Here is a 24,231-nt window from a genome sequence, read left to right on the forward strand (position 1 = left end):
AGGGTCATCAATGGCCGAACTCTGTGGACTAATAATGTAGGGAGGTGCGGTTCCCCAAAAAGAAGCTAGGTAGACAAAAACCACACATCCTCTACTAGTTTTACAAAAGTGTATACTCTTTCTCTCTTCTGATAGGGACCTCTGTTTTCACTGGCAGACATTAGTCATAGCCAAATCTTATGAGTTTAGCACGGATCTCTAGCTGTTAATGGTTTTTTTAAACTCTTGCATTCTGCAAAAACCAACAACAAAAATAATTTCCTCTGTGGGGTGAAGTAGAAAAAAAGGGGGAGAGGGTCAAGTTTTAACTCCTTTTCTCTTTAATGTATATATTAAATGGTTTGATATTAGTTTTTGATGAACTGATATTTGTCCTATCATACAGCAGGTAGAAAATTTGCTTCTCCTTCTCTATGATAGTGATGTGATTTTACTATTACAAACCAGGCAAGTCTCATTAAGAAAGATTTGTTTCTTTTATATAACTGCTGCAAGAAAATGTTGCAACTGACAAGGGCTTAATCTCCAAAATATACAAACAGCTCATACAACTCAACAACAAAAAATCAACCCAATCAAAAATGGGCAGAAGACTTTAATAGACATTTCTCCAAAGAAGACATACAGATGGCCAGTAGGTACATGAAAAGATGCTCAACATCACTAATTATTAGAGAAATGCAAATCAAAACTACAATGAGATACCACCTCACACTGGTCAGAGTGGCCATCGTTAAAAAGTCTACAAATAACAAATGCTGGAGAGGGTGTGGAGAAGAGGGAATCCTCCTACACTGTTGGTGGGAATGTGAGTTGGTGTGGCCACTATGGAGAATAGTATGTAGGTTCCTCAGAAAACTAAAAATAGAATTACCGTATGTTCCAGCAATTCCACTCTTGGGCATATACCTGGACAAAACTATAATTCAGAAAGATACATGCACCCCTATGCTCACAGCAGCGCTATTCACAATAGCCAAAACATGGAAACAACCTAAATGTCCATTGACAGATGAATGGATAAAGAAGATGTGGTACATATATACAATGGAATACTACTCAGCCATAAAAAAAAGAACAAAAAAATGCCATTTACAGCAACATGGATGCAACTAGAGAGTATCATACTAAGTAAAGTAAGTCAGATAGAGAAAGACAAATACTATATGATATCACTTATATGTGGAATCTGAAATATGGTACAAATGAACTTACGTACAAAATAGAAACAGAGTCACAGACATAAAGATCAGACTTGTGGTTGCCAAGGGGCAGGGGGAGGGAAAGGGAAGGACTGAGAATTTGGGGTTTGTAGATGCAAACATTTAGAATGGATAACAACAAGGTGCTACTGTATAGCACAGGGAACTATATAATTGCTGCAAGAAATAATGGCTCAATGTTATATACCTCCATTTAGCAACCATCATAATTATAACAATCATCATCAATCATCAAAGTATTTTCCTATAAATTACTAATTAATTATAAAGGTAAAAATAGTAACTTCACAGTGGAGACACCTGAAAGACTCCACCTTAATCATTAATAGGTTGTTAGCCAAAATGGGACAAACAGACGTCATGCACATCACCTATCTTAGTGCCTTGAGGAGAATACAACATTACGCCAGTGATTTTTCTGCCAAAAATTTAATAACCTGAAGCTAATCATGAGAAAACGTCGGAGAAACCCAAAGTGAAGGACATCTTTTAGAAGGACTGTCTTATACTTTACAAAAATGTCAAGATTATGAAAGACAAACTGAAATGGAAGAACTATTCCAGATTAAAGAAGGCTAAAGAGACATGGCAATTAAGGGATCCTGGGTTAGATTTGGGATCAGGAAAAACAATAGCTATAAGGGGCATTTTGGGGACAATTGAATAAAGGCTATAGATTAAATAATAGGATTTTATCAATGTTAATTTTCCTGATTTTGATCATTTTGCTTTGGTTTTTCTCAGGGAATATTCTTAGGAAATACACACTGAAATATGTAGGCCTCAAGAAGCATGATGTTTGCAAGTTAGTCTTAAATTCTTTAGGAAAAAAGTGAGATAGAGAGGGTGCAAATGATAAAGAAAATGGGGCAAATCTACAAATTCAAAAAGCTCAAAAAACTCCACATAAGATAAATTCATAGAGACCCACAGCAAAACACATTGTAATCAAACTGTAGAAAGCCAAAGAAAAAGAATCTTGAAAGCAGCAAGAGAGAACCAATTCGTCACATACTATGCAAGCCAGAAGGGAGTCAGATGTCATATTTAAAGTGTTGAAATAAAAACCTGTCAACCAAGAATTCTGGATCTGGCAAAACTATTCAAGAATGAAGGAGAAATTAAGACATCGTTACCAGTAGACCTGCTCTATGAGAAATGCTAAAAGGACTTCTTCGGACTGAAGAAAAAAGGACACCGGAAGAAGCCACACGGAGAAATAAGAACACCAGTAAAGATAAATACCTAGGTAAACGTAAAAGCATTATTGTACTAAAGGTTTATAACTCCTCTCTTTTCCCCTATATGATTTAAAAGACATATATGCATAAAACATTAATTATAAACCTGTGCTGACAGGCACACAATTTATAAAGATGAAATCTATGACAATAACAGGATAAAATGAGAGGGACATAGTTGTATTGGAAGCAGAGTATATACTATTTTAAATAAGTTGGTATTATTCAAACTAAGTTGTTATGAGTTCAAAATGTCAATTGTAATCCCAAAGGTAACCACTAAGAAAATAACGGAAAAAATGTACAGAAAATGAAAGTGGTAGGCTACAGAAAACAATTAAATACCAAAATATGAGGTAATGGAAGAATTGAGGGAAAAAATATAAGCTTTATAGAAAACAAGAAGCAAAATAGCAGAAGTAAGTCATTATTTAGCAGCAATTACTTTTTTTGTTTGTTTGCTTTTTAATATAGTCAATCCTAGCAATTACTTTAAATGTAAATAGATTACACGCTCCAATTTAAAGTCAAAGATTGGCAGAATGTATTTCCCAAAAAGTTCCATCTATCTGCTCTCTATAAGAAATTCACCTTAGATACAAAAACACAAAGAGGCTGGAAGTAAAAGGATGGAAGGATATATTCCATGAAAACAGTAACCAAAGGAGAGTTGGGGTGGCTATATTGTTAGACAGAATAGATTTTACTTTAAAAAAGAAGGTTGGACTTCCCGGGTGGCGCAGTGGTTAAGAATCCGCCTGCCAATGCAGGGGACATGGGTTCGAGCCCTGGTCCGGCAAGATCCCACATACCACGGAGCAACTCAGCCCGTGCGCCTGGAGTCCGTGCTCCGCAACAAGAGAAGCCACCACAATGAGAAGCCCACACACCGCAACTAGAGAAAGCCCATGAGCAGCAGTGAAGACCCAATGCAGCCAAAAAGTTAAAAATTAATAAGTAAATACATTTTTTAAAAAAGGTTATAAGAGACAAAGACATTATAGACAGAAAAAGATTTAATCCAACAAGATGATGTAACAATTATATGCATATATACACCTAATAACCAAGCACCAAATATATATGAAGCACAAAAAAGGGCAGATTTAAGAGAGAAATCAACAGTTTTACAATAAGAGTTGGAGACTTCACTATCCTGCTTTCAATGATGCATAGAACAACCAGAGACGAGATCAGTAAGGAAAGAGTACTTGAATGACACTATAATCCAATGAGACCTAACAGACATATATAGAATACTTCACCCAACAATAGTGGATACACGTAGAACATTGTCCAGAATAGAACATATGTTGGGCCACAAAGAAAAGCCTTAGTAAATTTTGAAAGGTTGAAATCATACAAAGTATCTTTTCTAATCACAATGGAATGAAACTAGAATCAGTAACAGAGGGAAACTCACAAAAATGTAGAAATTAAAAAACATGCTCTCAACCAATGGTCAAAGAAGAAATCACAAGGGAAATTAACAAATACTTTGAGACAAATGAAAATGAAAACACAACTTACAAAACCTATGGAATGACGTGAAAGCAGTGCTCAGAAGGCAATTTGTAGCTGTAAACATCTACATTAAAAAAGAAGAAAGATCTCAAATCAATAACATAACTGTACACTTTAAAGGAACCAGAAAAATGAAGAGCAAATTGAACCAGCTAGCAGAAGGCGGAAACTAAATATTAGAGTAGAAATAAATGGAATGGAGAATATGAAAACAGGAGAATATAGAAAATCAACAAAACCAAAACTTGGTTTTTTTAAAGATCATCAAAATTGACAGGTCTTTAGCTAGATTGACTAAGAAAAAAAGAAGACAAATTGCTAAAATCAGAAATAAAAGAGGTGACGTTACTACTGACTTTACCTAAATGAAAAGGATTATGAGAATTCTATGAATATATGTGTACCAACAAATTGAATAACTAAATGTAATGAACTAATTCCTAGAAACATAAATCCTACCAAGTCTGAATCACAAAGAAATAGAAAATCTGAATATATTTATAACTAGTAAGGAGATTGAATCAGTAGTCAGAAGTTTCCCAACAAGTAAAAGCCCTGGACTTTATGGCTTTGCTGGTGAATTCTACCAAATGTTTAAAGAACTAATATCAATCCTCCTCAAATTCTTCAGAAAGAAATTGAAAGTGGAGAGAATGCTTTCTAACTTATTCAGTGAGGTCAGCATTGCCCTAATACTGAGCCAGATAAAGACACTACAAGGAAACTACAGACCAATACCCCTTAAGAACATTAATATAAAAATCCTCCCTTTCCAACCCGGGACGGGCAGGATGGCTCCAGCAAAGAAGGGCAGTGAGAAGAAGAAGGGCCGGTCTGCCATCAACAAGGTGGTGACCCGAGGATACACCAACAGCATTCACAAGCGCATCCATGGAGTGGGTTTCAACAAGTATGCCCCTCGGGCACCCAAAGAAATCCGGAAATTTGCCATGAAGGAGATGGGAACTCCAGATGTATGCATTGACACCAGGATCAACACATCTGTCTGGGCCAAAGGAATAAGGAATGTCCCATACCATATCCGTGTGCGGTTGTCCAGAAAACGGAATGAACGTGAAGGTTCACCAAACAAGCTCTATACGTTGGTTACCTGTGTATCTGTCACCACTTTCAAAAATCTGCAGACAGTGAATGTGGATGAGAATTAACTGTGCTTGTTCAATGAAGTTACAGAACGGCCAAAAAAAAAAAATTCCTCAACAAAATACTAACGAAGAATTCAGCAGCATATTAAAAAGGTTACATGCTGTGATCAAGTGGGATATATTCCCGGAATACACAAGGATGGTTCAACATATGAAAATTGATCAAATGTTATTCACTATATTGAAAAAACTACCCGATCTTCTCCATTGATCGAGAAAAAGCTTGTGACACAATTTAATACCCTTTTCATGATTAAAAAAAAAAACACTCCAAAAAACTAGGAATATAGATATAAGAAAGCTACATATAAAAAACCCATAGCTAACACTGTACTCAGCAGTGAAAGATTAAAAGCTTATCTGCTAAAATAAGAAACAAGACAAGGATGACTGTTTTTGCCAATTCTATTCAATATAGTATTGGAAGTTCTAGTTAGAGCAACTAGGCGAGAAAAGGAAAAGCCATCCAAACTGGAAAGGAAGGAGTAAAATTATCTGTTTGAAGCTGATATGATCTTATACGTAGAAAACCCTAAGGATTACACACACACACACACAACCTGTTAGAACCAACAGACGAATTGAGCAATGTAGTAGTACAGAATCAACACGGAAATCAGTTGCATTTCTAATAATGAACAATCCAAAGAGGAAATTAGGAAAAGAGTTCCACCTACAATATCATCAAAAAGAGTAAAATACTTAGGAATTAATTGAGGAGGTGAAAGACTTGTACACTGAAAACAGCAAAACCATTGCTGAAAGAAATGAAAGAAGATGTAAATAAATGGAAAGACATCTCATGTAAATTGGTTTGTTGTTGAATTTTAGGAGCTCTCTATATATTCTGGATAACAATCCCTTATCACAGATAGGTGATCTGCAAATACTTTTTCCTATTCTGTGAGTTGCCTTTATACTCTGTTGCCTTGGATGTACAAAAGTTTTTTAATTTTGGTAAGTCCAATATGTCTATTTTTTTCTTTTATTACCTGTGCCTTTGGTATCATATCTAGGAAATTATTGCCAAATCCAATGTTATGAAGCTTTTCTCCCGTGTGCTTCCTTCTAAATTTTATCTCTTACATTTAGGGCTTTCATCCATTTTGAGTTAATTTTTTTACATGGTGTTGGGTAAGGGTCCAACTTCATTCCTTTGCATGTAAATTTTATATTATGTATATTTTACAATTAAAAATAAAGTTAAAAATTAATACCCTCTGATGATAAAAACACCCAGTAAACCAGGAATAGAAGGGAACTTCCTCAACATGATAAAGGCCATGTATGAAAAATCCACTGGTAACATCATATCATGGTGAAAGACTGAAAGCTTTTTTCACTAAGATTGGGAAAAAGACAAGGATGTGTAGTTTAAGCACTTCTGTTAGTATGTTTTCACTTCTCTCTGGTAGATGGATCTTACCTAACTTTTCTGCAGAATTTGACTCATCTGATCAATCCCTTGGCTTTCTCTCTCTCCTTAGCCTCCACATTACTCCTCTTTTTTAGTTTTCCTCTTTTTTTCCCCTCTTTGATGGCTCTTTTTCTTTTGACCCACTCCAGGATTTACTCTTAGCCCTCTTTTATCTTCACTTTTTCCAATGGGACTGAGTTTTATAAATTAACATGCAAAACAACACATAAATTGAAATAAAGAATAATACAGTGAGTAGCCATATACCTATCACCCAGCTCAAGAACTAAAACATTGCCTGCTCAGTTGACTGTACCTTTTGTGCCCCTTTCCAATAGCCTCCACTGCCACCCCTTCTCCCAGAGGGAAGTGTGGTAGTTTTGTGCTAGTTTGTTGCATTAATGGCCCCAATGAGTCAGACTTTGTCCTCACTTTTGCTAGTCCCCTCCCACTTTGACTTTGGGGTTTGCCCCTTACTTGCTTTGCCCATTACCTTTTGATCTCTTCTCCTTTCTCCCCTCAATTCACTGCTACAGTTACACAAGTTGGCATCAGGAGGGCCTTTGCACTTGCTGTTCCCTGTGCCTAGAACACTCTTGCCCAAATACTTGCATAGTATTGTAGTATAGCTAGCTCCCTAACCCTTTGCTCTGGTCATCTTCTCAGCCAGGGCTTTCCCGTCCACCCTAAAACATCAAACTTCTTGGTTGCACTGGCTATCCCTCTCCCTTGCATTATTCTTTTCCATAGCAATGGCCACTATCCTATGTACTATTGTAAATAATTTATTGTTTAGTGGCTCCTCCACCTCTTCCCTAGAATGTAAGCTTCTCAGCTTAGGTACTTTTTTTTTTTTTAAATAGTCTGGTATCCTCAGTCTAGCATTCATTAGGTACTGTAGGGGAGGGAAAATAATTTTCCCTCTGCTCCTCTGATTTCTTGGCTGAAACCCTTATAATAAAAGAGTAACAAACAGGAAAACAAATAGAGATTTGTTAACATGTATACCTCACATATACATAGGAGATACCCAGGGAAAAGGCTTAGAATGCCAACTTAAATACCATTTTCCGGTAAAGACAAACAAGGAAAGGTGTCTGTTGGGGGGTGGGGTGGGGGGAGGGTGGAGACCAGTTATGGAGGTGACCAGGGAAAGAAAAATAAACAAGCTAAGAAGCTTGTTATACAGATTTAAGTCAGTGTCTTCTCCACTGATGAGTCTCTAGTGATTTATTAGAGTTGTCCTTTTCTTCCAGGTACAGAGGGGGAAACACTTTTATAAATAGCGATTTCCTTCATAAATGTACGTTTCCCTTACAAAAGGTTAACTTCTAGTTTTTTCAGGGCTTCTCTGTGTTTACTTTCTCAAAATAAGCCTTATGTCAAAGAGGCATATTTTGGGGTGGCATATTCTGCTACCTTCCAGCGTTTAGGAATAATTTGAGGAACAAATCAATCTCCATTTTGCAAATAACGAGCAAAGACTGAGATATTAGGCAAGCTGTCCAAGATCACAGAGGCAGCATTTAGCAAACCTGGGATTCCAACCCAGGGCTCCCTCCCAGACACTGTACTATAGCATTTTCTTTTCTGTCTCTTATTTATTTATTTATTTTCCAGTCGTGGTGGAAAATGACCCAGTAACCCCCGTAGATGGCATCCAGAATACAGAGGCAGCTGCTGTCTCCAACATTCCTGAAATGGGAATCACGGAGAATTGGATTCCATTTATAACTCGACCATTAATACTGTGTGACACTGGCTAACGTATTTAACTTCTGGAACTCAGTTATGCTCAGCTGTAAAACCGGATAATAGATCAACCAATCTCTTTAAGTCCTCTAACTCAAGAACTTTTAAAATCCTAAAATCTGTGTGAAGCGATGGGATTCATTAGTTTCTCAGGCAGCCTCATTCCCTACGGGCTGGAACCGTCCACTGGCCCAAACACCGCTCTGCCGCAGCCTTTGCCACCGCCTCCCATTCCAAGCTAAGAATGGGCAGTGTCACCCTCAGGCTACTCCTAGTGGGATCCCGGTAGCAGGGGTTGAGGAAAAGACAAGGAAGGAAACACCCGCTTCTCCGCCGGCTCCCGAACGCTCCAGGTCAGCGCCCCGGGGCCAGCGTCGAGGCCGCCTCCTTCCCTTCGCCCTACGGCTTTGTCGGTGCTGTCACCCACGCAAGCCAGCCTCGCCCCCAGCTCCACCCAGGACAGACTCGGACCCGCACCCTCATCCTCCCGGCAGCGCGCAGAGGCCCCGGAAGTGACGTCCGTGCGTGCGTGGCGTGCGCGCGCGGCGCCGGGGGCGGGGCTGCGAGAGGCAGGGCCGGCGTGAGGGCGGGTTGTTACTGGCACCCGGACCTACTCGAGCGACGCGGGGAGAGCGGCGGTCCGGACGTCGGTGGAGCAGCAGGTGAGGTACGGGGCGGACGGACGGGGGCCCAGTGCAGCGTCGGGGCAGTGGGGCGGCGGCGCCGTACCGGTGGGGGTTACTGGGTCATTGGTCCGGGCTGTACACCCTGCTGGGGCCGTCTCACACCGGTGCCTCCTGCCGCCCTCCGGCTCAGCCCGGGGCCCGGCGGCGCGGCCCTGGCCGGTGCCAGGCCGGTCCCAGGCCGTCGCCGGCCCCCCTCGTCCTCTGCGTGCTCGGCCTGCCCGTTTCGGGCGCTTGTCGCCAAGTTCTCCTTGGCCCGGCCCAGCTCCGACGGGCAGACGCATATCGTTTCCTGGCCGCCGCCTGCCACCCGTCCACCCCTCGCGGGATGGCTGCGCTCCAGCCGGCTCCCTCCTGACTGTCTAGTCGGCGGAGTGCCGAGGGACACCTGTGGTGGTGACCGGACGGGTTGTGCCCCCAGCCCCTCGGGGACCTGTCGCAGCCCGGTCTGGGCAGGGGCGCCGGGACCTCAGGGACGCGCGTCGGTCTCGGGAAGGGAAAGGTCCCGGAGTTGGGAGGATGCTTGCTGTCTTTCGCAGCGCGGGGACTGGAAGACTGGTCCTAACTTTCGCTCCGTGGTTGAGGGCGAAGTTGTGGGCCTGGGTTTAGGAGCAGAAGTCCCTGCTTCCGAATCGTCTCGGAGGAGAGCAGAGGTGATGCCCATAACGGAAGTTTAGTCGACGGGGTGGAAGGACTCAGGCGCTTCAGAGAATAGGTCAGAGCCTGCTGGTGGTGTCTCAGCGCTGGTGACCAAACCCTGTGGTTGAGAAATGTGTCACTGGGCGCTGGGACTCGCCTTGCAGAGAGATTAGATGTGAACATTTGTCAGGATGAGTTCACAGCATCACCTGGGGAATAGTTTTTTTTTTTGGGGGGGGGATCTGAAGAGTTTTGTTTGAGTTTAAAAAATAGTTGTACCTTTTTTTTTCAGTAAATCTAAAACTGCAAAACAACCCCCCCAAAATCTATGAAGGTTACTAATTAAAAGAGTTGTACCAAGAAAGCTTGCCGGAGTTGCAAGGAGATTTGATTTTACTTAATCCCCTTAATGATAAATAATGTTAATTTTAAGAGTTACTGGTTCTTAGGTGGAAGATTAAGGTGTTCAAGGATTTGAATTTTTATTGACCTTCCAAGCAATCATTTTCTTCTCTCTAGAAGTTAGCCACTTTAGGAGAGAGGGACAGCGAGGATACTCGCCATGCAGTGTAGTGCGCAGCAGAGCACAGAGGGGGGACACCCTTGAGGGACTGCAGGGCCTGGAGGGTGGAGGAAGGTACCAGGGAATATTTCTGGAAGTGTCTTGAAGAGTGAGTAACATTCAGCCTAACAAGGTGGGGTGAGAATTCTAGAGGTAGTGGGAATGTGGACGTGGGGCAACTAAAGAAGAGGCCAGTAACTCCCAGGCGGTGGTTTGTTTGTTTTTTTTTCCCGGTACGCGGGCCTCTCACTGTTGTGGCCTCTCCCCTTGCGGAGCGCAGGCTCCGGACGCACAGGCTCAGCGGCCATGGCTCATGGGCCCAGCCACTCCACGGCATGCGGGATCCTCCCAGACCGGGGCACGAACCCGTGTCCCCTGCATCGGCAGGCGGACTCTCAACCACTGCGCCACCAGGGAAGCCCCAGGCGGTGGTTTTTGAAAAGTGAAAAAATACAGGCAGAGGCGGGTGGCAGATGGGGGCAGAGATGCAGGAGTTTCTTGGAGTTTTCTCTGATGATGACGGAACCAGGGAAGGGTTTTAAGGAGGGTTATTTGCCTGGTTAACATGGAATTTTATGTTATTTGCCTGCTTAACACACGGGCTGCTAAGGATTGTGCCCCGTATAGTGCTTGATTATGTGCTGCTTGTATTTGAATCGTTTCTGCTTGTTAAATGTTTGAATTGAATTTTATATTCATTTACTAATTGTATGAGAGTGTGTGACCCTGCTTATTTGTAAACTTCTATAAACAGGAATTCTGTTTTTATCTCTTTGCATCTCAGTCCAAGTCAGGCATTCATGAGTGTTCCATGAGGACTTGATGAGAAATCATTGATTTCTGATGTTGATTTTCAGTGAAAAAAAGACTTGACCGGTACTTATTTTAATTTCTGTGTATAGAAGAGCTAAGGTCTTGTTTCATTTACTCTTCTCAGTCTTTGGCTAGGGACATAGAATTTCTATCTTGACAATGTGAGTTTAAATTTTGGCACATGTGTTTATATTGGCTGCAAAGTAAACATCTCTAGCAGAGATGACCCATCCCTAAAATATAGGAGATGCCTGTGTAACATAACATACCTGTCTATTCTGTGACTTAGAATAGAAATGCTATTAAGTGGCTTCTTAACCCAGCAATAAAGGTGTCATCCTAAAAAAAAAGTTTCACAATAGAGGCCACACATTTTGAAAGTCATATTAAATGTTCATTTCTGTCATAAAGCATTGTAGGAACATAGTGTATGTTGTTTCACATGACTGAAAGGCCTTGAAATAACCTAGACTATTGTTTGTTGAATAAACACTTAGGAGAAACAACAATTGACTCATCTTTATCCCACATAATATTATGTGGCTCTTATTTTATCTGTTATTTGGATAAAGCTCCTACAATGCTTTAAGAAAAGGCTGTACTTCATGGTGCTGCTTTCAAGTTACCCTGGCAGATTCCTGTTGTTGATGAAGTTACTGTTGGTGGGGTAGGCAGTGTAATTTTTATTGTGTAGTAAAACAGTTTTTCAAGTCTCTGGTAGCATAGCTCACTTGTTTGTGGTCACTAGGAGGGTGAAGGACTATAATTATAATCAATTAATTAGTAGTTGAAAGTTAGAAGTTATGATCAGAATGCTAAGTATGAGTTCATGATAGGGTAAAATTTTACCCACTAAGAGAATATTAAGCTTTTTGTTTTGCTCAGATGACAGCAATAAGATTACTGAAATCCCTGAAGCAGGAATGTAGCAAGAGCATTTGGGGCTTTAAATTCTGTGCTGTCTCCCAGTAAGGAATGGTTGGCAGCATCCCCTGTGCTAGGCACAGGGCAACTCAGAAGGAGCTGGACAAAAATTTTATACATCATTTTTGAAGCTAGCTTATTCAGTTCTCATTCAGAATAAATACTCAAATGCAACTGCATTTGTGGTGATTTCATCTGTATTTTAAAAATAAGAATGACTTTTGGGGGATTTTTACATGGGATATATTTACAGGTTTCTGTGTGCTCCACAGTTAAAAATACATAATGAAAGTGTTTTATTTTGGTAGTTCCTCTGTTGTTAGAATTTCCTAATTTTAAATATAATGTTTGCTACAACACTTTCTTTTTTTCTTTTGGAGCACAAGAAAGATAATACCTCTAGAAACTGAACTCATAACATGCTTATTAATGGAAGAAAATGTCTTCCTATTGTGCTCTACTGTTTTTCAAGTGGAGCATACCATTTACTTATATCACCTCTTGTTCCAGAAAGGATTCATAATGACTTACAAAGATACAAACAACATGCTTTTGGTAACAGACAGAAATAAAGGGGTATTGGATTTAGGACTGTGGGAGAAAAATTAAGATGGAAACAGAAATGAGATCTGTACACAAAGTACTTGGACTGAAGTCTTAAGTATTTGTTAGAGGGCCACAAATGTGACTCTGCTTTTTAGTAGCCACTTCAGAAAGAAATGTAATCAGTTACATGGTTCAGTGACCATAAGATAAAAGACTAGTTTCTCCTTTGGATTCCCAAAGATGCCTTGTATTGAGAAACTCCTCAACTACATCCTTAAGTATAAATACAGCATGCATTTCAGAGGGCTGAGTTGTGTTTTACTTTGTTTTTTAGTAAAATTCCTCATTGCCTCATTGTGTAGGGTGATGACATAAGATCAAAACATAATTCAATAAAAAAAGTTCTGGTGTTGGCAAAATAATGTGGACTAAGCACTTGGCTCTGTAGAGATAGATTTAATTTAAGGATCTGTTTTACATTATTTAGATAAGTAAATGGGGATTACACATTTTTCAAGTTACCTTTCATAAATGTTTTGTTTCTCAGTGGAGCCTTTGTTATTAATTTATCAGCAGTGGTGTTTGTGTTTGTGCTTCCCAATAAGTTCCTTAAGTACATATATTTTTTGTGTTGTTGGTTAACCAGAGAGCCGTATTTTTAGCAGGCATGCTTTATTGTGGGGGGTATGAAAATGGAGGAGACTGACAAATATTTAAGTAGAAGTCACTTCACCTCCACACTCCGATGGGCTGAAGGAGTATCAGTGAATACCAGATTCATTTCTGGAAGTAGGCACGGGGTGTTAGCTCCAGCACAGAGAGCACTGGCTTGAAAAGTCTAGGCATGCAATTAATTAATTAATTAATTAATATTAATTATTTTATTTATTTATTTTTGGCTGTGTTGGGTCTTTGTTGCTGTGTGAGGGCTTTCTCTAGTTGCCGTTGAGTAGGGGCTGCTCTTCATTGCGGTGGCTTCTCTTGTTGCAGAGCACAGGCTCTAGGCGCGCAGGCTTCAGTTGTTGTGGTACATGGGCTCAGTAGTTGTGGCTCGCGGGCTCTAGAGCTCAGGCTCAGTAGTTGTGGCGCACAGGCTTAGTTGCTCTGCGGCATGTGAGATCTTCCCTGGCCAGGGCTCGAACCTGTGTCCCTTGCATTGGCAGGCAGATTCTTAACCACTGCCCCACCAGGGAAGCCCTGTAATTTCTTTTTAAGAAGGGAACAGATCCACTCATCTTAGACGTAGTGTCCGTAAATTAATGTATATGTATTTTGCTCAAGCTAAATAAAAAGTTGAACTTTTAAGTAATTAGTTAGAACTTAGCAAGTGCTAGCATGGGCCAGGCATGTGCTAATAATAAGCTCTTTACGTGCGTTATCTCAATGTTGTCATCTTCGTTTATTCCCTTTCTTAAAAGAAAAATATAAAGAAATGTGGTTCACAGCAGTAACTTGTTCCAGGTCATATAAGAGGTGATGGAGATTTGAACTCAGGTAGTCTGACAGACTCAGTGGTCTGCACATATGACTTTATACTGCTTGAGGTGGACTAGACTGGGCCCACAGATGGGACTAGACCATACAGTTAATAGAGGTAAACCCACTGGCCAGTATTAGAACCCACCACTGCAGAAGGACCTTGAACAGTTCTGAATCTTCCATCCAGAAGATAAGCTGAGAGCTACAAGTTCAGAGCATTTGGCCATAGTTTATAAAGCTGGGGAAACACACATCTTCTAGGCATCTATCAGGGTTAGAAAAGTGGGAATATTATTTTATGTGTTCGTTTGCATCTGAAATGCATATATTTTTTCTTTCTATTTGTTACAAATTTGTCTCATCAGATCAGGAAAACCACAATGATATAGTTATAAAGATAGTGTGCCATTCTGGAAAGAGAGGTCTATATTTATATTTTAGAGTAAAACTTTAGCTGGTGATCTCACTGCTATGATTTGGGGTGAATTTAGGTTCTACTTCTGTAGTGACGTCGCTAGGTGTATATGTTCTTAAATCTTATTCCATGTTTTATTAGGAATTGTATTGCATTAGAGTTGTACAGATTAGTAAACCATTATTTATTGTGAGTTTTCATATGAGACTATTCCAGGTTATTCCAGATTATTTTATTTTGAAGTATTGTAATATAGTTCCCACAGTATATTGTAAATTGTGACCTAGCCTACAAAACTAAAGAGTAGAGAACATCCTTATTCATCCTTAATTAGTAAACAGTGGGTGGAACTGTCCTTGCTTAAATATAGTTATGTAACATGGTGTTTCCTTAATTGCATTTCCACAGAGCTTTTGTCATTGTTAAATAGGTTCCTGAAAAATTAGTTAGGCTAGTGACCTGAGTTTTGAATAGGATATTATATCAATAATACAAATTTAAAATGTGAAAACAAACAAACAAAAAATAGGCTGATGAAACAGAATGTCTAAAATCCATTATAATTAGTGTCTCAGGAAGTAATATGCTTGACTTTTACTTAGCAAATTGGATTATGTATTTGTGTAAATTAATTAGCCTTTGCAGTTGGGGTTGTAGTGTGATAAGTGTGTAGATTTCATTTGTGGTCTCAAATGGACACATCTTGGGCTTCCCTGGTGGCGCAGTGGTTGAGAGTCCGCCTGCCGATGCAGGGGACGCGGGTTCGTGCCCTGGTCCGGGAGGATCCCACGTGCCGCGGAGCGGCTGGGCCCGTGAGCCATGGCCGCTGGGCCTGCGCGTCCGGAGCCTGTGCTCCGCAATGGGAGAGGCCACAGCAGTGAGAGGCCCGCATACCGCAAAAAAAAAAAAAAAAAAAAACAAATGGACACATCTTAAATATCATTTATAAGGAATAATCAGATGGCAAAGTATTTTCATACAACATGCTAGCTGCTGATACCTTTACAAAGCATTATGTGATGTTACCTGCCCCAGGAAATAGAGTGGCTGATGAGAGACAAAATTGAAATTAAGTCCTTTGAATATCAACTGTATGAAGTGGACATCACTCTCTCCCAAGAGCCTACTTTCATTTTGTTTTATTTTTTATTGGCATATTGTTAATTTACAATGTTGTGTTAGTTTCAGGTGAACAGCAAAGTGAATCAGTTATACATATACATATATCCACTCTTTTTCAGATTCTTTTCCCTTACAGCCCATGACAGAGTATTTAGTAGAGTTCCCTGTGCTATACAGTAGGTCCTTATTAGTTATCTATTTGATATATAGTAGTGTGTATATGTCAATCCCAATCCCCCAATTTATCCCTCCCCCCGGTAACCATAAGTTTGTTTTCTACATCTGTGACTCTGTTTCTGTTTTGTAAATAAGTTCAACAGCCTACTTTTATTCTGGCACATATTTGAGAACAAATTGCAGGCAGATTTTCTTGTTGTTGTTACCCATAAGAGGTTGTAGCCTGTTACCCTAAAGAAGAATTTTAGCCTTTTCAGTATGTTGGTCTAATAACTGACCCCCCCCATATAAATATATATATAATCTCAACTTTAAAAATTCTTAAAAAATAATGCTTGAGAAATAAGTTGAGGTTCTTTTGAAGTTTAAAGTTCTTAGATTCTGACAGAAAAACTGACCAGGAGGTTGGATTCTAGTCCAATCAATTCCAGCTCCAAACACCACCAATAATGGTTATAATGTTGAGTCTGCCATTTAGGTAAATGTAATACAAAGATTTCAGTTTCAGTCTTCAGTGAACGCTTCAGCTGTGTTTGGAGGAGAACAATCTGAGTACTGAAAAATACTTAAAAAATTTTTTTTCTTTTTCTGAGGGTTTAATTTCAGGAAATCTAGTTTTTATAGTTATGAATTTTAGTGGCTTTACCAAACTACCCAGTCTAGTAAACACTACATCACCCCAGAATATCTTCTGATCTTTATTAATGTGTATGTTTTTGTTGTCAAAATCTGTCTACCTGTTATTTCTTGATTTTAAAGTTTTAATATTTTGTGTAAGCATTTCAGAACTCACCATAAGGTACATATGTGAGTTTTATTGTATTGCAAAGAAGTCCGATATTTAAGCTCTATGTTACTGTGTAGTTCTACCCTTCTTTGAGCTGCCATAGATTTCCTAAACAGAATTGGTTTCAGCCAGTGTATTCTTCTTAGCTCCAAGTGATGACTAATTTCTCACCAGTTGGCTCACATTAGAATTTTCTTTGTGGATTAACACTGTTATCCTTAAATCATTAGTAGTGCTTTTTGCCTTAAAGTCTACTTTGTGTGCTACCAGTATAGCTCTACTTTCTTTCTCTTGATAAATGTTGCATGCTATATATATCTTTTTCCATCCTTATACTTTCCAACTTTCTTTGTCCTTGAAAGCACCATGAAGTTAAATTTAGTTTTTTTTTCTTTAGTCTGACAATTTTAGTCTTTAAATTAGAATCATTAGTCCATTTAATGTAATTGTCACTATATTTGGTATTATATGTACCATCTTCTTTTTGACTCACCTGTTTTGTTCCTTTTTCCTTTTTTAACCTCTTTTTGGATTATTATTCAATTATTATTTAATTTTTCCTCTCTAGTAACTTCTTAGTTATACATTCTTTTACTATTCTTTTGTGGTTACACTAGAGAGTATAGCATGCACCCTTGACTTATTATAGTCTAATACAAATTATAGCTTTTTTTTTTTTTTGGCCGCACTGGGTCTTCGTTGCTGTGTGGGGGCTTTATCTAGTTGGCGGTGAGCAGGGGCTACTCTTCCCTGCCCTGCGTGGGCTTCTCATTGTGGTGTCTTCTCTTTGTTGCGGAGCACAGGCTCTGGGCACGTGGGCTTCAGTAGTTGCAGCACGCAGGCTCAGTAGTTGTGGCTCACGGGCTCTAGAGTGCATGTTCAGTAGCTGTGGCGCACCGGCTTAGTTGCTCTGCGGCATGTGGGATCTTCCCAGGCCAGGGCTCGAACCTCTGTCCCTTTGCATTGGCAGGCAGATTCTTAACCACTGCGCCATCAGGGAAGCCCTTGGAAGCCCTCTCCATTGTCTTTTGTCTTTTATTATTTCTTTTGAGAATTTAGCTGTTAGTTTTATTGTTGCTCTTAAGAAAGTAATGTGTCTTTTTTCCACTGGTTCCTTTTAAGAGTTTCTTTGTTTTTGATGATCAGCAGTTTAATTATGCTATGTTTTTGTGTGGTTTTCGTTGTGTTTATTCTGCTTGGGGTTCACAGAGTTTCTTAAATTTATGGGTTGTCTTCATCAATTTGGAAAACTTCATTCTTTCCTCTTAATATTACTTCTGACCTAATTACTCTCTCCTCTCCTTTTGGGACTCCAGTTACACCTGGTAGACTTTTTCACAGCGTTCCTCATTCCCTTTTACATTCCCACCTGTCCTTGTATTTTCTGTTAGTTTTTATCTCTGCTTCAGTATGGATATATTTTATTGACTTGGGTTCTAGTTACTAATCCTCTCTTCTACTGCGTCTGACCTGCTCTTAAGTCTATGCTTTGAATTCTTTTAGTTAATATACTTTTCAGATCTAGAATTTCAGTTTGATTCTTATAGATTCCAATTCTCAGTTGCAGTTCTTTTTATATGTTGTTTCCTCTTACTTCCCCTGTTTTTTAAAATAGGAATTTAAATAGCCATCATTATTTAAAAGTCTTCCTGTTAACTTCAATGTCTGGATTATCTGAGCATCTGTTTCTATTTTTTCCTTTTGGTTTTCAGTTATATGAATGCTGAGCGTTATGAATAAAATGAAGCTCCAGATGATGCTGTTCTTTTTCAGAGGAAATCCCCCCTCCCTTTTGCTAGCCAGGTAGAGTAGGGGCTCATCACCTAATCCTTTTACGGACTGAGTTGTTGGTTGAGGTTGTGTTGCCGGTTTGGTAACGCAGTGTTTCCCTCTAGTTTGCCTTTGATGCTAGCAAGTAGCCAGGCATCCCGTGCTTCCAACTGATAGTTTTGTGAATTCACAGGGGGCCCTCCTCCTTGTATTTTCTATACTGTAATCTTTGTCTCCTGAGAACAATGAGATTGTTGAAAATTCTACTCTTGATTTTCAGAGGCTTTTAGTTTTGTTTTGAAGCCCTCTTTGTGCAACTGCAGAATTTGGTAAATGTCTTCAGCGGAAAGCCAGCCCTTTGTTAGGCCCAGTTCTTCGACTCTCCTCTTTCACTGGGATCTTGACTCCTTGAGTCTTGCTTTTCACCTCCTCTAAAAGCTCTCATGGTTCCTCTGCTGAAGGAAAGTCTGGATTCTAGGCTTTTTGCCCCAGAATCAGCAAATGCACTTGGGGGAAAAGTGGCTGCAGAATGTCATTTTGTTTCTCTACAGTTCCTCTCTTTTTCCAGAACCTAGACCCTTCTAGTCTTGGTTGTTTCAGCTGCTTTCTCATGCCTTTAAACATTGGTTTTTAAAATATATCTGGCTTTCCTAATTCTCAGCAGGAGTGTTGGTCTGCCTCAAGCTACTCTGTCATATTCAGAAAAGAGAGTTTCCCGCTGGGAATGAAGTTATAAGAAGAAATTAATCTTTTATTAATTGTGGTGCTTACTTCATAGCATTGGTTCTCAAAGAGTAGCTCCTAGCCTCATCACCTGGAAACCTGTTAGAAATGCAAACTCTCAGGCCTTACCTACGTAAGACCTCTTGAATTAGCAGGTCTGGGTTGGGGCCCCATACTGTGTGTTTTAACAAGTCTTCCAGGTGACACTTATGCATGCTAAAATTTGAGAACCACAGCTTTATAAGCTATTCATTTTGCTGTTTAAGTTTCTCTTCCTACCTCCTACACCCCAGAGTATATAAGGGTGTTAAAACCAAAACTTAGCTGAGTAAATTTGAAGAGCTAATTGGCTTTATCAAGTGATTCATGAATCACGCTGCATCTCATCTGGCAAACAGAGGTACTCTGAGGGGTTACACAACATGGAAGGCTTTTATAGGGAGGAGGGGGGACAGGAAAGGAAGTCATCAGCAAGGAAAAAATGAAAGTTCATTGGAAGCAAGTAAAAGTTCAGGTGACGCCAGCTTCTCATTGGCTGAACTATGGCATTTTCTGTTGGCTAGGCTGGTTGCTGGGAAAAAAGGAAGTCTTTCTCTTGCTGACGTAGTAAATTAGTGTACTTCCTGTTTGGGAGTGCAAGGTACGTCTTTTCCTGTTGGAGTCAGTAACTGACCTCTTTCTCTTGGGGTAATTGATGGCTTCCTGTTTGGGGCAGCTGAGGATGAGGAAGATGAGTGTAGCTGTAGGGCATGAGAGCTCCCTTTACAGACCTTCCAGTCACCAGTTCTAGTTGAGATTTTCATTTTTTAATTTTCACAAGGGACAAAAGTGAAAGAAAACTGTCTCTGCAGGTACTTTGTCAGTCTTCTGAATAAATCATTTAATACATTTAGAAGATACCTATTGAGTATGCATTCTGTTCCTGGCACTGTGTTGTCTACAAACATGGAGTGGACAAGTAAGCAAGTAATTGTAATAAAACATGAGTATTATAATAGCTGTATTTATAAAATGCTATAGAAACCAGAGAGATGGAATTATTCTGAGGGTGGGGAAGGGGCATTTGACGTTATTTGAGTAGGTGGGATTTGAAGGCAGACAAACAGAAGTGTATTCTAGGCTTGTTCATACATAAGATGACCATGTAATTTATTATCGAAAACAGGTCACTTTTGAGAACCAAAGGGATGCTTTTATACCAGGACAGCAGGCATAAGCCAGGACTGTTCTCATTAACTGAGATATATGATCATCCTATTTGTAAAGACCAAGTAATGCTGTGAACCCACAGTTCTGTCAGCTGGTGGAAAACTCATTTCTTTACATTATTTCTAGAATTTACAACAATTCTTACTGGATGGTTTACTAGTTTCCTAGGGCTGCTGTAACAAATTACTACAAACCAGGTTCTTAAAACAACAGAAATTAATTTTTTTGGAGTTCTGGAGGCTAGAAGTCTGAAATCAAGGTGTCAGCAGGGCCATGGTCTCTGAAAGCTGTAGGGAAGATGATTGCTGGCCGTCCTTGGAGTTCTTGGCATGTAGCTTCATCCTTAAAATCTCTGCTTCTGTGGCCACACGACCTCTATGTGTGTCTCTGGGTCTCTCAGGGCCTTCTTATGAGGATATCAGTCATTCAAGTTAGGGCCCACCCTAATCCAGCGTGACTTCATTTTAACTAATTACATCTGCAAAGACCTTATTTCCACATCAGGTCACATTTACAATATTGGGGTCTAACCTATCTTTTGGGGGGACACAATTCAACCTACAACAGATGGGATGGTTTTAGTAGCTTTTGAAAGCTTCTGCAGATGGGATGGTTTTAGTAGCTTTTGAAAGTTTCTGCAGTTTAATTTTATTTTTTGTTATACACAAGGCACTTCTCAAAAACTTAGAATATAATACAAATATTTATTTGATTGAGCCCTCTAACAAGTCTGAATAAATAAATACATTTCTGACCAGGCAATTGCTTTTTGTATTTTTCTTATCTCATAGATATGTGTATGTCTAGCCCAGCCACAGCAACTGGCTAAGGTTGAAATGGCTGCAGCAAAGCTAAAACTAAGCTGTAAGTTTGCAGAAACAAAATAAAAAACATTTGATCATTGAAACCTTATATATTGCAGTTTGCTGTTACTTTAAGTTAAGAGACGTAATTTTTGGTCAGTTACTTATTGAATAAATAGACCAGTTGAGGAATTGGCTGCTTCTATGGATGAGAGAGGGTAGAGCATGGTAGAAATAGACTTGAGCAGCCAGGTTGTTTTGCATGTAATTTTGAGTTATTTGCCTGGGGAATGGCATGCTCTGATTGGAGTCATAATTTCACTTTGCTGAAGAGGGTGTGACATAATACAATAGAAGATTGTTGTCTAGGATTCATTCCTTAAGAATGCTGCTCTGCTGGCTCTGCTCATTCCAGCAGCATAAAATCTACATTATATTCCATGGGTTTGATTATCATTTAGAATTATTTGGGCAGGCTAGTGTTTGGATACTTTGTATTCTATTTAACAGTGGAAATTTGCCACTGATTATCTGTGTGACATTCACATTCATCTTGGAGGCAATGTATTTTAACGCTATGAAAGTCAGTGAAACCTAGATACAGTCTTTGATTAAAACTCTAGTATCTTAACATACACAGCCAAAGGCTAAAAGATAACATAAAAAGAGCACCTATAAAAGGAAAAAAGATGTCATAGAAAAGTGAGCAAAGAACAGGAACAGTTTAATTCTTCAAAGAAAATATGCTAATGGCCAATAAATATCTATAAAGATGGTTAATTTAAGGACATGGGTATTAAAACAAGAAATGCTTCTTTCTTTGCCTTTCAGATTGGCAAAGATTAAAGACTAATAATGCAGTTTTTATGAGTTTGTGGGAAAGTGGATCACTGTAGGTGGGAATGTAAATAGGTATAACCTTTCTGTGAGGACAATTTGGTGATATAAATCAGAGTTCACAAGGCACAAACCCTCTGACATTCTATGTCTGTTCCTAGGAAGCTATTTCCATTTTGTGAATGGTCTGCTCATATCCTTATACTGCATATCAGAGTTTTACAAATCTTATTGGTGTAATTTCTAAATATGGTAAAACACTCTCATCCTGTTTACTTAAAATATTCTGCCTAGTCTCTTATTTGCCTTTCTATTTTGGTTCTAAGTGGGGCCTTTTAAAAACTAGGTAGAAGTTTCAATGTACTTACTCAAATTGGTTTCCTTTCTGATTTTGCCTGCTGCCTGTGAGCTTAGATAGCCCTCACCTCTTTAGAAGTTTCATAAATACTTAATTTTAGTCCTTTCTGTTTTTTCATTAGTCTTTTAAAAACGTTAACTCTTTGAAATTCCTGTTTAAGATTCCTGTAATTAATTTGGAGGGTACTAGATTGCTGACCAGTTATCCCTGCATTGTTTATTAAAAATTCTTCCCTTCTCCTCCTTCCTCTAATAATAAATTATTTTATGTATTAGCAATTCATTTTGGGGTTAATCCATTCTGAAGTGATTTGCCAGTTCTTTTGCTAAGTTCACACTATTTTAACTAGTTTGCAGAAAATTAAAGTTCAGTAAATTAATTTAGAGTATTTTTTAAAATTCTTGCCCGTTTATTATTGCTGATAAAATATGGAATAATTTTGTCAAGTTCCAAAAAAATCTTTTGGAATTTTTTTGTCATTTATAGTAAACTTAAAAATCTTGAAACATTTGCCATTTATAAAATATTTCACTTTCTCATACTGTGTCCTGGTATGTGTTGCCAACTATTTAAGCCATCTTTATATCTCAGTATTTTTATGTAAATGATATAATTTTCTTATTAAAATAGTACCTAGATGTTACATTTCGATACTATTGGGAATGAGATCTCTATTTATATTTCCTAACTTCTTATTGTCAGGCTATTATAAGAGTTTCATAGATTTCTTGTACACATATTTAGCTTGTTTCATATAAACGTAAATTCTTTTATGAAATTCAGTAATTTTAAAATTAATTAATTCCTCAGTGTTCATAGTGCTTTAATTTCTTCTTTCAGGCCTTCTAGATATATAGTCACATCTTCCATACTTGACAGTAAGCTCTATGAGGACTGAAACTTTATTATTACTTAAATTTGTACCCTAAGTGCCTGTCATGTAGTGTAAATCTGTATATAAATATTTGTTGAATAAATGAATGAGATCATGATGAGTAGAGAAAGCACTATGAGAATATAGTGACTGCCTCTGGATGATGTTTTCTTTATTTTCTACTTATGTCTCAGGTTTTTTAGAGTAACCATCTTTTACTTCTATAACTGGAAAAAAAACAAATTTAAGGGAAAAAGCTTAACTTTAAATTCTGTTTCTTAACTGAGGCTCAAGGATAGTTTATCATTTTAGTAGAGTTGATTGGATGTTTTCTGTAAATCCCAGGTGCGTTGCCCAGAGGAATGATCTATGAGGACATGACATCAAACCTAAGAATAGGAAGCAGGACTCTTACAAGGAAGATAGTGGGAAGCTACTCAAATCTACAAAGTATTTTTTGTTTTTTGTTTTATGAAATGAATGTGGTTTGCATGCAGAGCCTTAAGGAAGAACATACACAACTCTGTGGGCTTTGTGCTCCTCTGGCCCTTTTTAGGGTACCTAGCCCTGAGGCAGAATTCACAGGAATCTCAGCTGTCTCAGCAATAGAGATCATTTTTACTCTGTCCTCCCTAATGTGAGTGGGCCAATTGAATTATGCAATCTTTGTGCCCAGGTTGCTCAGTAAAAGCCTGCTTACTGGAGTGCAGAGCTCAAATAGGAGCTGGGTGTGGCCCCTCTGACGTGCCCCCTGGGTGCAGTAGTGATGGTAGTTGCCTCTGGATTGTGGCTAGGGATAGGTCTTTCTGCCCGGGAAAGATGGACTTGAGTCTCAGAATTGATTCCCCCATGTTTCTCCCTAACTGAGGAAGGTATGGTGTCTATATACTCTGATGTCTAATCTGGATGTGCTGACTGTACCTGCTTTGCCTCACCAAAACAACTTCATCATCACTGCATAGCCTTTCAGATCAGGGCGTGTACTTTTTTTTGGGTTGCTGACTTGCTCACTTTGTTTTCCGTACTTAGGAACAGAAATGATCTGAGTAGTATGTACAGCTGTCTGATACACGTTAATTCAATCATAGGTGTTTTTATTTAATAAATTTTGAGTGGAATTTTTCAAAAAATACTTTTAATTTGAAATTACAGATTAACAGGAAGTTGCAAAGATAATACAGAAAGGT

At 39.1% G+C, this 24,231-nt stretch overlaps 2 protein-coding genes across 18 annotated transcripts in view; both read left to right on the plus strand.

Annotated features, from left to right (window-relative positions):
• Positions 1-24,231, plus strand: part of RABGEF1 (RAB guanine nucleotide exchange factor 1) — a 106,820-nt gene that overhangs the window by 15,197 nt on the left and 67,392 nt on the right. For 2 of the 17 annotated variants that reach the window (XM_067011869.1, XM_067011874.1), the window contains exon 1: positions 23,390-23,494. The exons of 6 other annotated variants lie outside the window; for them this stretch is intronic. The gene's annotated coding sequence lies outside the window, so the exon portion shown is untranslated. Of the gene's footprint in view, positions 1-8,826; positions 8,991-23,389; positions 23,495-24,231 lie in introns of those variants that run through there. 9 more of the 17 variants (XM_067011873.1, XM_067011872.1, XM_067011882.1 and 6 more) reach the window with 9 other exon arrangements.
• Positions 4,579-5,157, plus strand: LOC131740654 (large ribosomal subunit protein eL31-like). The gene has a single exon (XM_059036712.2). It carries the CDS (start codon positions 4,579-4,581, stop codon positions 5,155-5,157), a length of 579 nt encoding a protein of 192 aa, XP_058892695.1.

Source organism: Kogia breviceps, chromosome 14, assembly GCF_026419965.1.
Source record: "Kogia breviceps isolate mKogBre1 chromosome 14, mKogBre1 haplotype 1, whole genome shotgun sequence".
Lineage (NCBI taxonomy): Eukaryota > Metazoa > Chordata > Mammalia > Artiodactyla > Physeteridae > Kogia > Kogia breviceps.

What these genes read in the sequence shown, in the direction of transcription:
- LOC131740654 (XM_059036712.2), top strand. Translation starts at nt 4,579, where the DNA reads ATGTTTAAAGAACTAATATCAATCCTCCTCAAATTCTTCAGAAAGAAA.